The sequence below is a fragment of the Zychaea mexicana genome (genome assembly GCF_025766255.1).
Source record: "Zychaea mexicana strain RSA 1403 chromosome Unknown BDB00scaffold_5, whole genome shotgun sequence".
NCBI lineage: Eukaryota > Fungi > Mucoromycota > Mucoromycetes > Mucorales > Lichtheimiaceae > Zychaea > Zychaea mexicana.
The window spans coordinates 39,329-53,203 of NW_026516668.1; the positions used below are offsets into that span (position 1 = coordinate 39,329).

Sequence of the window (13,875 nt, forward strand, 5' to 3'; positions counted from 1 at the left end):
TGTATCGTAGCCGACAGTAACACGATCACAACGCGCTTTATCACACTTTGACACGCCTTTTCACCTTCTGTGATCGCCTAAGTTGCGAAAATGATTGAAGATAAAAACTGTTACCGAGGATATGGTCCAGCCCTCGTTTGAAAGAAAGAGTTACCGACCAGTAAGCAAAAGAGGCAACACCAGAGCATACGCCAACAGACATGTACATATAATTGCCAGATCTGTAAATTGAAAGGTCTGTTTTCAGCTGCTCTCTTTTTGCACGTAGCTTATCACAAAATCCTTTTGGTTTTCACCTGATTCAGATGCAGAAAATTGCGCCTGCTTTCAAAGCATGATTCTTGGACCAAACGTCACTTCCAAGAAACGTCAAGGAAGGCGATAAAGCTGCCGAAATAACCGCGCAAACAGCTCTTATGAATGTCAACCGCGTTGTAAACTCTTTGGTCTGCTCGAATTTGTGTCTTTATAATGACGCCTGTATTATATATGTAGTTGTCAATGTGGTACGAAAACATGTGATGTTCACAGGTGCAACAGTAACGTATTTGCAGTATTCCTTCTATATGATGTGTTCACCTCAAACATTCTCTTATTTCACAAAAGTCTACAGAAAGGCGTTGTGCTCAAATCATTTTACGCGAATTTCTGAACTGTGTATACAATAGTACTTATAGTCATAACATTTTTGTCTCATCGCTTTTAGGACAAATGACTAATTATTTTATTATTCATAAGAGTATGAATGCAATATCATATAATAATGAGCCAGTGGAGATTAGAGTACGGGTTTTGTAGTTCACTATTAGGATATGTGCGGTTTTAAATATAGAGATAGATAGATAATGCATAGAAAACATAAAAGGCAAGAACCAAGAGGCTTGATCACCACATGAATTTTGAAGGAACGGTGCTTGATTCGAATGCGTCTTCAGATTCCGAGATACTTTCATCAAAACTACTATAGAATCCACTACCATCAAGACCAAGGCTGCTGGCAGTTGTGTAAGACAACGACGACATGCTCCCGCTTTCCATATCACGGTAGTGATTAAGAAGGTTGGCAATGTAGGCGAACGCTTGCTCCCAGTCGCGCGAGGTGCTCATACTATCGGGCAGGACATACATTCGACATTCGAACAATGTCGTTTCTTCCAGGTAGCGGAGATCGTGCCTATTTAATGCCCTTTCGGTAAACTGCAGTGCCAAGCCAAGTGAGCCGACGTCAACTTGGCGCTCATCGTCGTCTGTGGGCGGATGCGACACGTGAACAAAATAATCCAACGGTATTTCATACAAGGGAGGCCGTGTGTCTCTGAATTCAAAGTCGTAAAGTAACAGTCTAGTGCCATGCAAAGCGGCCCAGAAGCGCTCCCATTTCTGTTTGTTTTTCCTTGTCAGTTATAAGAATGTACACAAAGTATGATTAAGCGGAGAAAACAATTCACGTACGGGTGTAGCACGTCCACGAATATACACAGTGATAAATCCGGCGTAAATGCATTTGTTGTCGAGCAATACTTGCGCACCATTGCTCATATAGGTACCATATATCACTAAAATTTGGCATGCAGGTGTAGATCCAAGCGTAATCCGTCGAAGGACCTTGTCACATGGTTGTACATATAACCTGAATTCTTCTTTTCCAAGACATGTTTCTCCTTGTAAATGTGTGCGAGTGCTGAATATGGACGGCTTTGGTTGGGTAAACACTTTAAGTGTGGCGGAAGTAGGCTGATCAATATCACTACATATTGGAATTGTTAACAAAAGTACAACAAAATATCTATACCCTCTGCGTGATTTTGTAAAGCTTACAATATGAACGTTTCATCGACATCGGCTTGAATGTTGTGTTTACCGCATTTTTCGGCTGCAACAGGGCCACCGGTGCAGATGCAATTATCCACTTGAACAGAGCATCGCAAATAGCATGCTATAAACACAAGTAGATCAATATAAGAGTAGGCAGAAGCAAGTGCTTTCTGCATTCGACTTACGTTTGGTCGCGTTTTGACTGACAATTTGAATGACTGATAAACCGCGTTTTGTAACGTTAGTATACGTCAGAGCTTTGATATCCAAGGGACGAATTAGGCGTGTGTATTTTACCTCGAAGATAGAATGCTGCTTTGGGAGCAGCAACACTAATTGGCTGTTGAACTAAAGGACTGGAAAAAAGGAATCAATATTGTAACGCGCCGATCATTTTCAAGCCAAAATGACACCAAAGCCTTTTCCTTCAACTCACTTACAAAGTTTGACTTCGTGTCACAGGCTTGCGAAGTACAATTGATCCAGAGCAGTCCAACAATGGATGGCGTAAGCCTTCTGCCGATACTGGCTCTCTTTTGATCCATGCCAGCTTTTCGCCGGGTAGTTGATCCAAGGTATCACACGGTCCATTATAATGCACCACTGGATCTGACGATGCTCCTTTAGCTACCGTATGTGAATACTTCTTTGATAATCCCGTCAATGATCGCTTTGTTTCGGTAAACGATGATGAGGGCCCAATTCGTTTATGCGTAGGTGCGCCTAGTCTTATCTGCGTCCCAGCCGTAGAGAGCTGATAAAATGATCTGCTGAAAAAGTTCCTGAACGATGCTGATGAGAGGCCTTTGCCTTTGATTGCAAGTGACGTGGATGTTGGACCCGCACCTAGTCGTCGAGATGACGGTGGGGATGCAGGCAGTAACGGATTCTTTACTGTTGGATAGTCTGGCATATATGTGGATATCTGCACAAGGCGAGCCAGTTACGGTTAGGGATAGAAAGGGTGGGTGGAGGAAAAGGAGAGGAATTGACAATTCCCGATACTGAGAAAAAAGTGTAAAGATTAAAAAGTACCCGAACATATGCATATCAGAACAGGAACGCATCGGAATTTTTTTAACAATATTATAACTACTATATTATGATCTTGTCTAAAAAGTATGTTGTACTCTTTTCTCTCTCCCTCACTCTTCTTACTATATTAACGTAGCAGCCGTTCGCATGTGATCGCTGCTAATGATGCGCCCATACCGAGTAGTCCTTGGAGCATAAACCGTGGTGCGAAAATCTTCCATGTCATCAAATGCCGCCGCAGGATAAGCACAAATATGGCCGACAGAAACGTTGGTATGGATTGCAGCGTCAATAGAAGATATATTGACAACTGCCGTCTAACCAATGTCAACGGACTTTCTGAAAGCAGTACCAGCCAGCTCAACCAGGTAACAATGTGACCAGACAGCGTAGATAGGGCAACCAGGGTCGCACCTCCATAGTAGTTCATATCGTCGAATCCAATAAATGCTGCTTTCCAAGGTAGCGATGTGAAGGTGGCTTGATGCGCGGTGACAAAAAACAGATGTTGTCCAATCACATAGAGCAAGGCAAGCCGGGTATAGATCGTCGAAGGATGTTGGTGGCGCGTCAAAAGGTCGATCAGCGGAGGCACACTCAGGATTATGGTGCTTCCCAGGGGTCGCTGGAGCATAGCCAGCATCACACTCCACATGGTCAACAGCAACCAACTACACGATTTGCGATTTGATTTGAATGTCATGAGTGCGTATATTGTGGTGGAGGAGGTAAACGCGTACACAGCACGTGGTGCATAGACATCCAGTGCTTTGATGAGCGTTGTAATAGCGGCCGGTGACAGCTGTACTTCTGGCCCCTCGGGAGAGTTTTGATATATATCAGCCACTTGCCGTACGAAAACAACAAGAAGCGAGAAGCAATATAAGAATCCAGATATTGTAGGCCGGTTTACATGCTGAATAAAAAATCGCGGCAAGATATAGGCGATTAAGACAGCGTTGACCAAGATGTAACACAGCATTGCGCCTGAATCGTCTCCAAATTTGAGGTACCCGTTATGAATGTAGCTGCAGTGTGGGAACTGTTCTTCACGGCATTGCCCGGTCAGGCCAGTCAATCTGATCCACACCAAAACAAGGATAGGTGCTGATAGAGTCGTTTTGAATGCGGTTACTGGAGTAGCAGTGCTGGGTAAGGAACGGAGAAGCCATGGGGTGCATAATGTAGCAGCGATAAACCGTGTTCCTCGGTCTTCCCAAATGACAAAGCTGTTGGATGCCAGAGTGAATGCATGAATCAAGGCACCAACCACCAGAGATATCCAATCCAAAGAGACCGCCATATGCTGATTGGTTGTTGTACTAGGCCTGTTTGACATGATCAGGAACAATACAGCAAGAGCAATGCAGTTTGCCGCAACCAAGCCATCACCTATTTCCATTTTTTCAAACCAGCCATGAACCTGAGCACTCTGGAACGCAAGCATTCCGACCAATCCGACTGTAAGTGTGGTGAACCAAATGATGGCCGTGTGTTGTACGGAAATCGTTGGTCTGTGCAAAAACGTCACGAATAGGGTTGCACAAGATGTCATCGCCAATATGACTATGCCGACAACCATAGATCCAACGTCAAATTGTGCCCAAATGGCATCGCAGTACTTGATCGTGCTCATAAGAAATGCGTCATACTCGAATAAAATCTGCTCGATCAAGTCGATATTGTCACCATGTATGTTGGTGAACATCCGTTCGGCGCTCCACAGGTGTTGATAGATAGGTGAAAGTGAGGCTGGGGCAAATCCAGGGTGTTGTGTATGATGCCAGTACGTTTCGAGATATTTGTGAACTTGAAGTGCATTTCGTCGGAGCTGTTGTGCCATGTGAAGCAGTACTTGACTTTTTGTTGCTGGCAAAACTGACTGGGTGTCGGGTATCAAGACATCCGGAAGAATAGCACCAAGGTTGCCGAATGGTATAGGCACACCAAGCAAATATGCCAACGTTGGCACTAGATGAATTTGTGATGCAATCGGATGTTCTGTAGCATCGTATCCTAGTCGTTCGACAATATCCTGAATAGAATAACCAAGCTTTTCCGTTCTTGAGCGGTGGATTCGACGGAAAAGGTCTTGATAATACGGGTCGCTCAACGTGAGCGGCCGCTCGGAATACAGAAACAACCCGCTCATCAGCTCCTCCACGCTTTCACCACCGTGATCGCCTTCAACTGACATCCCATGATCACCCATGACAACAAGTAGCGTATCCTTGTCAACATATTCTACAAGCCGTTCAATCACGTCATTCATTTGCGACAATTTGCTGGCCATATTCGGATGTGAAGGGCCGTAGGTGTGACCGCAATGGTCGACGCCTAAAAAGTGCGCAATAGCCACCTGCCAATCTGGCTGATCTGTCATGATAGGCCACAAATGAGAGAGAATACGGTTGTCGACTGTGTGAAGATCGAACATTTTGAAACTGTCGCTCTCGAATGTCCTGTTCCGGTCGTCAAATACTTCGGGGAATAAGTTGACCCATGTGTCATCGCCCATGAAAAAAATGCTATTGAAGCGTTGGCGTACGTGTCGCAAAAGATTATCCTCGTTAACGGCTGATGAGGCAAAATTAGCACCGGCGTCGATAAACGTAGGTAGTGATCCAGTCATTAGCCCTTTGACTCGTTGCATTGTTGTTGTCGGCGGATCGGCGCGAAACTGGTATAGTAGCGAGGACGACGGGCTACTGCGGTGAAGCTTGTCAATGATTGGCAGACGATTAAGATAATATTGCTCTTTTCCGGGCATCGGTGTCAGAAAGTCAAATCGAAGAGCATCAATGACGATTACAATTACGCGATCGAACGATGGTTTTGCCGGAATAGTGGATGGATGGTCGGCTACTCGTCTATTGTTGTCATTGCTGCTGTTGGAGTCATCAGGAAACAGTGGAAATTGTTCCCATACATCGTTATGAGTGGCTTGAATGTCGAGCGTTTGTCGAGTCAGCAAGAAGCCTTTCAGGAAAAAATAGAGACCGAACCCTTGAAGACACGTCAAAGATATAAGTATAAATGCTAAGGATGGACGAAATAACTTTGACATTTTGTGTCCTCCCTAAGCAACAGACCACCAAGCTGGAAACGCGTGCTTCAAGTTCCTGGGTAGAATTAAGATAAAACGTCGCTGGACTTGGAATAGCGCTTGTTCAGGAACACAACAATTTTAACCTTATATAGGCTGGAGTAAGATATGAAGTGGCAAGCCCCACGTACAGGAAGAAGCCGGCTAGCAACGATATTGACCGCTAATGTCTATCAGATCTTTTGAGCTTTATCAGATAAGAACAACAAGAAGTACCCGAGTTGGGCTGATGTAAATATACATTTGGATCTTCTGCAACGTGGGAAAAGAGTGATAGGGAGGAGATAGAGCCATTGGTGTCATCGCCGAGCAATATAAAGTGAGGAACTCTGAAAACTTAGCTGAAGGACTAACGAGTCTTTTTAGTCGAAGGTAAAAGTCAGTAGCAGAGCCATTCCTCTAGCAATGGTGCCGACCATCCTTGGTGCTAGTGCCAAAGGTCCTAACTTGCTGTTATTTTTCGATACCAGTTTCCTTAGATGTTTTTTATCGCCATCAGCAGGCCCTTTAGCTTCATTTTTGGGAATACCAGCGGTGCATTTGTAGTAGTGATCACAGCCAGTAATTGCTTTTCCGAGTGGCACCGATAAGAACATTATCAACAAGGCGTCAATATTATCCCAATTACTACCGTCAGCAGCGACGCCGCCAGCTGAGCACGGGTATCAGCGGGAGGGCCTAGAACAGCTGGGGTAAGCGCATATTAAAGCCTAAGAATACGGTCACTTGCCAAATAGAGAGTACGTAGAGACCGAACAAGTTAAACATGAGAATATAGGCATATGCTGTGGTAAGAGCTGCTTTGGTTATATCACTTGCTGTTTCCTTGTGTAACCCAAGAAAGAATGATGAATAACTCTACGATCAGGCAGATGTTTATAAGAACTGGCGAAAGAAAAAGGGCTCGTCATACAAATTACTAAATAATAATCATCAATGCTCTTAATGGACGAGCACTTGTATCTGTAATGCATAGCACTGCTGCATTTGCATACCACCTTGATCAATAAAAAAGAGAAAGAGCCGCAATGCTACATTTGTCCCTCAGTGACTTGCTTTTTTTAACCACTTTTTCCATCCCGCTTCCTTTACTTTTTTTTTCGCTTGACACATCGCCACTGAAACCATGGATTCCGGCAGCAGCAACGAGGCAACACGATTGTGGCGAGTGTACCGTACAGCACACCAAATGGTGCACGACCGAGTATGTTTATTCTTAATCAGCTGAAAAACTCAATTTCGGAAACGATCTGTTGGTTAATGTTGTATTATAAAAATTAAAAGGGTTACCTCGTGTCGCAAGCCGAACTTGATATTGAACTCGAAGCGTTCAAGCGTCAATTTGCTCCCACCGGCGATGTTGAGTACGATAGACTCTTCTGTCTCATTTTCAAGATTTAATCACTGGAGCAACAATAACGACAAGATTGAAAACTAATTCTTTCTTTTAATCCATCAACGAATCTATTAGTCGTGATACGCTGACATTTGTCGTTCAAAAGAAGGATGATCCTACCGATCAGTTATTATTATTCTTTCCTAAGGACAAGTCGGTTGGTGTGAAGCCTTTGCGAACGTAAGTAGTATTAAAGGAGTGTAAAAAGGCTCAAGAATACGACTTGGACCTACGACTGCGTAAAATTGTAAAAGGCGATGCTAAACATGCCAACCGGGTGCTTACTTTCAACTTGTAGATATGTTGAACGTATGGCACAGCAACAAATTCCCAAGGGTATCTGTATTTATCAACAGACCATGACCTCGTCAGCAAATAAGGTAATTTTAAAAAGAGAAGGATGTGATCTGATATATCGGCCCATGATGATGCTCAATAGCTAACAACGACAACAAAAGGTCATTCAATCCCTTCCTTCGAAACATACTCTTGAATCCTTCCAAGAAAACGAACTGCTTGTAAACATTACCCATCACGTTCTGGTACCTAGACATGAGGTGCTGACCAGCGAAGAGAAGGCAGCGCTCTTACAAAGATAGTAAGTTGGATGGAAAGGGAGAAAATAGATTTGAAAAAACGCTATTGTAAGCGATCGTCATACTAGGGATCGGCAACTAACTTGCGTTCCCAACTAATTATAGTCGATTGAAGGAGACACAGTTACCACGCATTCAGCATTCTGATCCTGTAGCACGATACTATGGTTTGAAGCGCGGTCAGGTAAGGATTTTGGAAGAAAGGCTCTATGGTTTTTCTGAGGATGGCATATATCATAATGGGCTTTCATGCAGTAGCATAAAAAAGAAGAGAGATCTTGCTAACTTAATTGCTGTATTATATATCATTAGGTCGTCAAAATTCTACGTGAGAGTGAAACTGCTGGTCGTTATGTCAGTTACCGTCTGTGCATATAATTGAATTTCATTTTTATTTCTCGCTCTCTTTCTCTCCATTACTTCCACCCTTTGCTCCATTCGTACATGTATAATTTTCGCATTAAAAACCTCCACAATCACGCACAAATTTGAAAACAACATATCCACTGTGGTTTTTTTTGCAGCTGTAAAAACGGGATTTATACCTCGTTATTACAGTACTGTGTGGAATAATATATGCAGTGAATGGCAAGTTGCCTTAAAAGCATGATGTGACGCTGTTATAAAACGACTACACAAGAATCATCTTTATCTTTGAAAAATACAGCAGTGCGTGTTTACAAATCGTTGAAGAACAATACAGCCAACCATACTATCGCATGTTGAATTGCGAGTTGCATGATGTTGTCATAACGATACATTCTATGCTCAACGACTGAGTACAAAACGACATTTTTCTGGAAGAGCAAGGATCCGGTTAAATCGTAATGTTTAGAGCGAATCTAAGCGGTATACCAACAGTGTGGGGCTTGTACTTTGACCTCTTACGTTTTTTATAATTATCATGGATCCTTCCATGTCAGTTTATCAAGCGCTGGAAATGTTGGAGCATATTATCCGATGATGTCTGGCTCGGCTACGGTGGTTCCTATTTCGAACGCTTGCAATTGTAAAGGTTGTTTATGACGCTGAGAACCGACATGATAACAGGCAAGCTAATAAAGTTATAATAAGTCGGTCTTGATTTTCCAGATAGTATCGATAAGCCGTTCATGATATCCAAAATGTTTCTTATTTAGCGGGTAAATAGTATAGTTTTTAGCTCGATGCTTAGAAATGCTGCGGACAACGGATTACAGTAGATCATTCTTACATGCGCCAAGAAGAGTAAGGATACCGACGAGATTTATCGTGTAAGTGCTAAAATAGTGTATGACTCCTTCTAGCACAGGAATATCTATTACTTAAGGGAGTACACCTCAAGACAATAGAGTAAAACACAATAATGCCTCAGTTGTCTACTAAAAAAAGTATTACAGCCTACTCAAGAATCTTCCAGTTATGTACACGATAATCCTTTGAAGAGCGCCGATATTGTCTGTTATTTAAATCTAATTCTAACATAGGCTTTGTTTTGTATAATTCATACGCCTTCGTTGCACAGTGACAAGAGCGTAGTAAGTGCTTTGCTTTGGATCCGATACAGCAAAAGTCTATATCAAATTCATTTTCAGCAAAACCATGATGGCGACACGTATTGTAGCACTAATAATGTCAAGCCGAGTCGATTGCTGGTGGCTTTATCAACAGCCACGCCTCCTAGTCAATAAGTAAGTGATCTTTGAAACGTTACAAGCAGTGATGTATCATAACAGAATTGGGCAAGAATCTTGTATGCGCTCTTCCTTTTGCGATGGCACCGATATGTTGATTATTGCTGTATATGTAGCAATGGCGGCTGATTGGGAGGATAATAGCAGCAGCGATGACTTAATTATGGAATCCAAGCAAGGACAGTTTTTGGTGCATCGCTTATTTTCTTCGTACTATTGTATTAAACCAGTACATTTGACTCGTTATCTTATAACGCTCTGAAGCTGTATGATAATCCGTTATTTTATGTCACTTTTAACAGAATACACCCCGCCAATGCGATGCTCCTGATGTTGACGGTGGCCGTGTTTGAGATTCTAGTATGTTTCGCGTGCTGAGTACAGTAACAACCATGCTTATTAAACAAAAAGGGCACTCACGTATGTAGACCGATTACGCCTTCTTGCAGCTTTTTTTTTCAACACAATAGCACGGTCCGTGCGTTGTAGAGCAGTCAAAAGTTATCTAAGTTTTGTATGTGGAATGGATACCCCAATTAAGTGCATATGATACACAAAGTAAATCGCTATGCGGACTAGTGTCTGTCAGATAATTTCTTTCTGTGCTAAACTTGTAAAAAGGGGCACTGCACAGCGAAACTTCTTACAAAAGATTAACAGCGATTGTTCTTTATATTACGCTCATTATCTTTATTGTTATTGAGGAAAAAATATGGAAAAAAAAACGGCAATAGCTGGACCATTCACCCTCGACGTACCACACCACGGTGAAAGCAAGACATTCAACGATTGCCCATCGTCAGAGTTCATGCTCACTAGCGGCGCTGTTGCTGCTTCCTTTTTCAGATTGGTGGACAATCTTCATGAAGCGAAAACCCCCAGAAAATATCCAACGTTTTGACAGTCAGCAAACAAGAGGTTTTACATTTCAGTCTTGATTTTCAGCGACTTGCGGAGTTGCTCCTGACACTAATGGCGCAACAGAAGGCAATAGATGAAAAGAAGAAGGGTGGGGTTAGTAGACAAATAGTCGCACAGTCCTCGAGAAGTCAAATATGCAGCAGCAAGGCTTGTGTCACCCTGCAGCACCTATTTTATCTTGCGGGGTGTACTCTTGATCGATACTGTGCTTTAACTCGCTTATTGTGGAAAGACGAGCACAACATGCTTTGGAATGTCAGCACAACGCCACGCATAGGCCGGCTACAAGGAGGTCTCGAGGGTATAAAAGAAGGTACCAATAGGGAAGCACGGTTGGGAATGATGGGGAAGGAAGGGTACCGGGCTTGATAAAAGCAACAGGGTCGTACGTCGATGTGCGTGCTCTGGGAAGAACTAACATAGGCGACAATATGCTATTTCTGCAGCATGCTTCTATTGACAAGAACAACAGAGTATGTAGCTAAAAACTACAGTCATTGTATAAGCGGCAGGATCCAGCTAATAACTGGGTTACTCGCTTCCAAAGAATATCCAATCGAATTACTATCAAGTTGCATTAATACTTTCTTAATTTGTCTGTGTGCCATATAAGTTAGTACATATTTCATTGTGACATGTACCGGTAGTAGAAGGCTACAGTAATATTTAAGTGTGTTTGAACGCTCCACCTGTTGTCGCCACTATCATTGATATTTACTCCTCCTTGTTTGAGACAAAAAAGATATTAAAATTTTTTCTTCTACGATATGGAACATGTTGTGAGAAAAGAATAGATGAAAAGAACGGGGGATACGTACAGAAACAAATGAAGATATGTGTGCGATATATTCCATTATTTGGGTACGTGATATAGATAGGGCATCATCTCTTTAAGGGGAAAAGTAAAGTTTTTTGGGGGCTCTTTGTCAAGGTTGTTTCATGGCGAGCAGAGTGGGTATATATGGCTTTTCCTTATCTTTTCAAACAATAGATGATCTAGGAGGATAGGGAGGAGACGACAACACAGTTCTTGTGCTTACTACCATGACGGTTTACTTTCAGGATCTTTCATGTGACTGCTAGGATTGTTGTTGTTGTTGGGTGGATCTATATTAATTATTTCTAGAGCCTCCAACGGATATTGATTGGTGTGATGATCTTGATGATGCCGCATTTCCTCTACAAGCACTGACGTAGACCTATCCTCCCCATCCAGCGTTTTCCTTTGATATTGCTGCTCAATACTCCGTCTTGTTGAGCTGGAGTATCTTCCGATCCCCGTGAATGGTTTTGGAAACATATCAGCCGGGCCAGGATGATGTTCAAACGACACCTTTTCGTTATCATAAGAGTAGCTATTACTTGGTAGCATTTTGGCACGGCTGTCGATACTGGCTGTACCATCATTATCTAACTGTTCGCTTCGTGAGGAATGTAAGAGTGCTACACCTGAGCAAATCACGAGAAAACCGAATATACATGTCGTAATGTCAACGCCTGATGCATCGAAGCCCTGGTACAGGACAGTTGAACTGACTATCGTTAAAGTCGTAAATAAGACGTAGTAGGTTGGTGTCACGACAGCTGTGTTGAATAAATTGAGTGCCTTATTCAGGTACACGACCTCAAGCACTAATGTTATGATGGTCAAGGCTAAGATCAAGTAGATAAACCAGTTGGTGAACTGATTGCTGATGGTGATGGAGTGGATAATGCTGGCACCAAAGGCTTGAGTGAATGCAACCGATAGGGATCCGATCAATGAACATACACTGATATAGACTAGCATGTTCGTTTTGCCCCATCTTGGCGCGCAAAAAAACACTAAAACGCAGGATACCACAACAGCGAGACCTGCATAGACCAGGAACCCTGGAAGAGTGTTCGAGCAAGCATTGTATTTTGATAACAGGTATTAGTTCTGTAATTACTAACCGAAATGATCCAACATCCACCGAGACATAAAAACAATAGCTTCGTAATACATTACCCACTGATACAATTAAATGCTTGAAATTTTCAATGGATGTGTCGGACGTGCCTTCTTCTGGAGCATGTAGCACAATCACCACTGAGCCCAAGATGCACTGCACACAGCCAACTTTTCCCTGAAACGTCAGCCGCTCTTTGAGAAAAATGGAGGATAAAACAGCACTAGCAGCAGCAACAGTAGGTTCGTACATATAAGTAAAAACGTTGGGCTTAGTGTTTTTTCTAAAAATATACATTGCTCTAGTGCGTATCCGAATCCCAGATACCACAAAATGACGCACCTGATCACTACGCTCAGAGCACCTAATGGCGTTACCAAAATTGCTGGAGCGAACGAATACGCGATGAAGTTACATAGTTCTCCGACGATCACTAAACATCATGCCGCTTTCCATGGTGAATAATTTTCTGTGACATTATCCTCGTCGTCGTCGATGGTGCTTCTTGTGGCATTTCACTTACTCAGTATCATTCCGGTCCACCACATGAACGATTTTAAGTATGCGTAGCCTTCGCCAGCTATTATAATGATAAACAAATGATGAGGATGCATGAGTGCATAGAATAAACGCTCGTTCTTGATGGTGAAGATGATGGTGATTATGACCCTGGCCCTGGTTTTCGTGTAGGTATGTTTTTGGACGGGGATGCAGGAATTCTACGCGATTACTACTACTACTGCTACTGCTATTGCTGCGGTGCTGCCATGACACATACCTGTTTGCCCCATGGACTGCAGTAGCCCCCTTTTTTTGAAAACGAAACTGCTACCGATGAATATACCTAGAGTAGTAATAGTAACAAAGGCCCTTTCTTTATTAGAATAACCCTACTTTTGTCCCCACCGATCTCCTCTTTCTCCGTGCTCTATAGTATACAAAAGAAGGCGACATTTATCATGTTCCTACTACGTACTGCTTCCAATGGCTAATGACAAGCCGATCGCTTTGTATAAGGATCCATGAGGATTCGAAGGATCGGAGACAAATGGATTGTCGGTGGTTACGGTTGAATTGGAGGCGTCACTCATGTCGTAATGTATTTCTGTTCAGATCTCGATTCAGAAGTAGGAGGAGGAGGAATAGGAAGAAAGGGAAAGCAAGAAAGAGGGAAAGAAAAAACCCTGAACAGGCTTGGCTTTCGGTCTACTTATTTATAGCCTTACATTATTTTGGATCGAACCCTTCTTTTGTAAGTGATAGACAATTTGTGAGCTTTAATAGGTAAAACAGATAAAAATGGCAAGTGGCGCATATAAATAATAATAATAATAATAATAAAGCGATAATGTTGAATAGCACTACTGCTTATTGAAGCGTATTATCGCTTCCCTTCTTTCCT

At 42.6% G+C, this 13,875-nt stretch overlaps 4 protein-coding genes across 4 annotated transcripts; 1 reads left to right on the forward strand and 3 right to left on the reverse strand.

The window, feature by feature from the left end:
* Window positions 1–708: 708 nt before the first annotated feature.
* BDB00DRAFT_799690 (uncharacterized protein) lies at window positions 709–2,848 on the reverse strand. The gene is made up of 6 exons (XM_053121714.1): window positions 2,256–2,848; window positions 2,113–2,171; window positions 2,001–2,033; window positions 1,819–1,936; window positions 1,453–1,747; window positions 709–1,380 (listed from the first exon to the last, which is right to left on the reverse strand). Exons 1-6 carry the CDS (start codon window positions 2,726–2,728, stop codon window positions 886–888), a joined length of 1,473 nt encoding a protein of 490 aa, XP_052984548.1. The 5' UTR covers window positions 2,729–2,848; the 3' UTR covers window positions 709–885.
* BDB00DRAFT_799691 (uncharacterized protein) lies at window positions 2,849–6,062 on the reverse strand. The gene has a single exon (XM_053121715.1). It carries the CDS (start codon window positions 5,915–5,917, stop codon window positions 2,978–2,980), a length of 2,940 nt encoding a protein of 979 aa, XP_052984549.1. The 5' UTR covers window positions 5,918–6,062; the 3' UTR covers window positions 2,849–2,977.
* Window positions 6,063–6,917: 855 nt separating this feature from the next.
* Window positions 6,918–8,580, forward strand: BDB00DRAFT_799695 (RNA polymerase). The gene is made up of 7 exons (XM_053121716.1): window positions 6,918–7,160; window positions 7,241–7,320; window positions 7,428–7,532; window positions 7,651–7,732; window positions 7,811–7,950; window positions 8,054–8,132; window positions 8,261–8,580. Exons 1-7 carry the CDS (start codon window positions 7,083–7,085, stop codon window positions 8,324–8,326), a joined length of 630 nt encoding a protein of 209 aa, XP_052984550.1. The 5' UTR covers window positions 6,918–7,082; the 3' UTR covers window positions 8,327–8,580.
* A 3,001-nt stretch (window positions 8,581–11,581) lies between these two features.
* BDB00DRAFT_754882 (magnesium transporter NIPA-domain-containing protein) lies at window positions 11,582–13,021 on the reverse strand (the record flags this gene model as incomplete). Its single annotated transcript, XM_053118790.1, has 4 exons — window positions 11,582–12,414; window positions 12,533–12,696; window positions 12,816–12,906; window positions 12,997–13,021. The coding sequence occupies 4 exons, from the start codon at window positions 13,019–13,021 to the stop codon at window positions 11,582–11,584; spliced, it is 1,113 nt and encodes a 370-aa protein (XP_052984551.1).
* Between the last annotated feature and the right edge of the window lie 854 nt (window positions 13,022–13,875).

Bases quoted from the DNA above. Each gene is read 5' to 3' on its own strand.
- BDB00DRAFT_799691 (XM_053121715.1), bottom strand. From the start codon at position 5,917: ATGTCAAAGTTATTTCGTCCATCCTTAGCATTTATACTTATATCTTTG.
- BDB00DRAFT_799690 (XM_053121714.1), bottom strand. From the start codon at position 2,728: ATGCCAGACTATCCAACAGTAAAGAATCCGTTACTGCCTGCATCCCCA. The intron at 2,034-2,112 runs GTAAAATACACA...GCGGTTTATCAG, and splicing joins AGCAGCATTCTATCTTCGAG to TCATTCAAATTGTCAGTCAA. The intron at 1,937-2,000 runs GTAAGTCGAATG...TTGTGTTTATAG, and splicing joins CAGTCAAAACGCGACCAAAC to CATGCTATTTGCGATGCTCT.
- BDB00DRAFT_799695 (XM_053121716.1), top strand. From the start codon at position 7,083: ATGGATTCCGGCAGCAGCAACGAGGCAACACGATTGTGGCGAGTGTAC. The intron at 7,533-7,650 runs GTAAGTAGTATT...TTCAACTTGTAG, and splicing joins GGTGTGAAGCCTTTGCGAAC to ATATGTTGAACGTATGGCAC. The intron at 7,951-8,053 runs GTAAGTTGGATG...AACTAATTATAG, and splicing joins GCAGCGCTCTTACAAAGATA to TCGATTGAAGGAGACACAGT.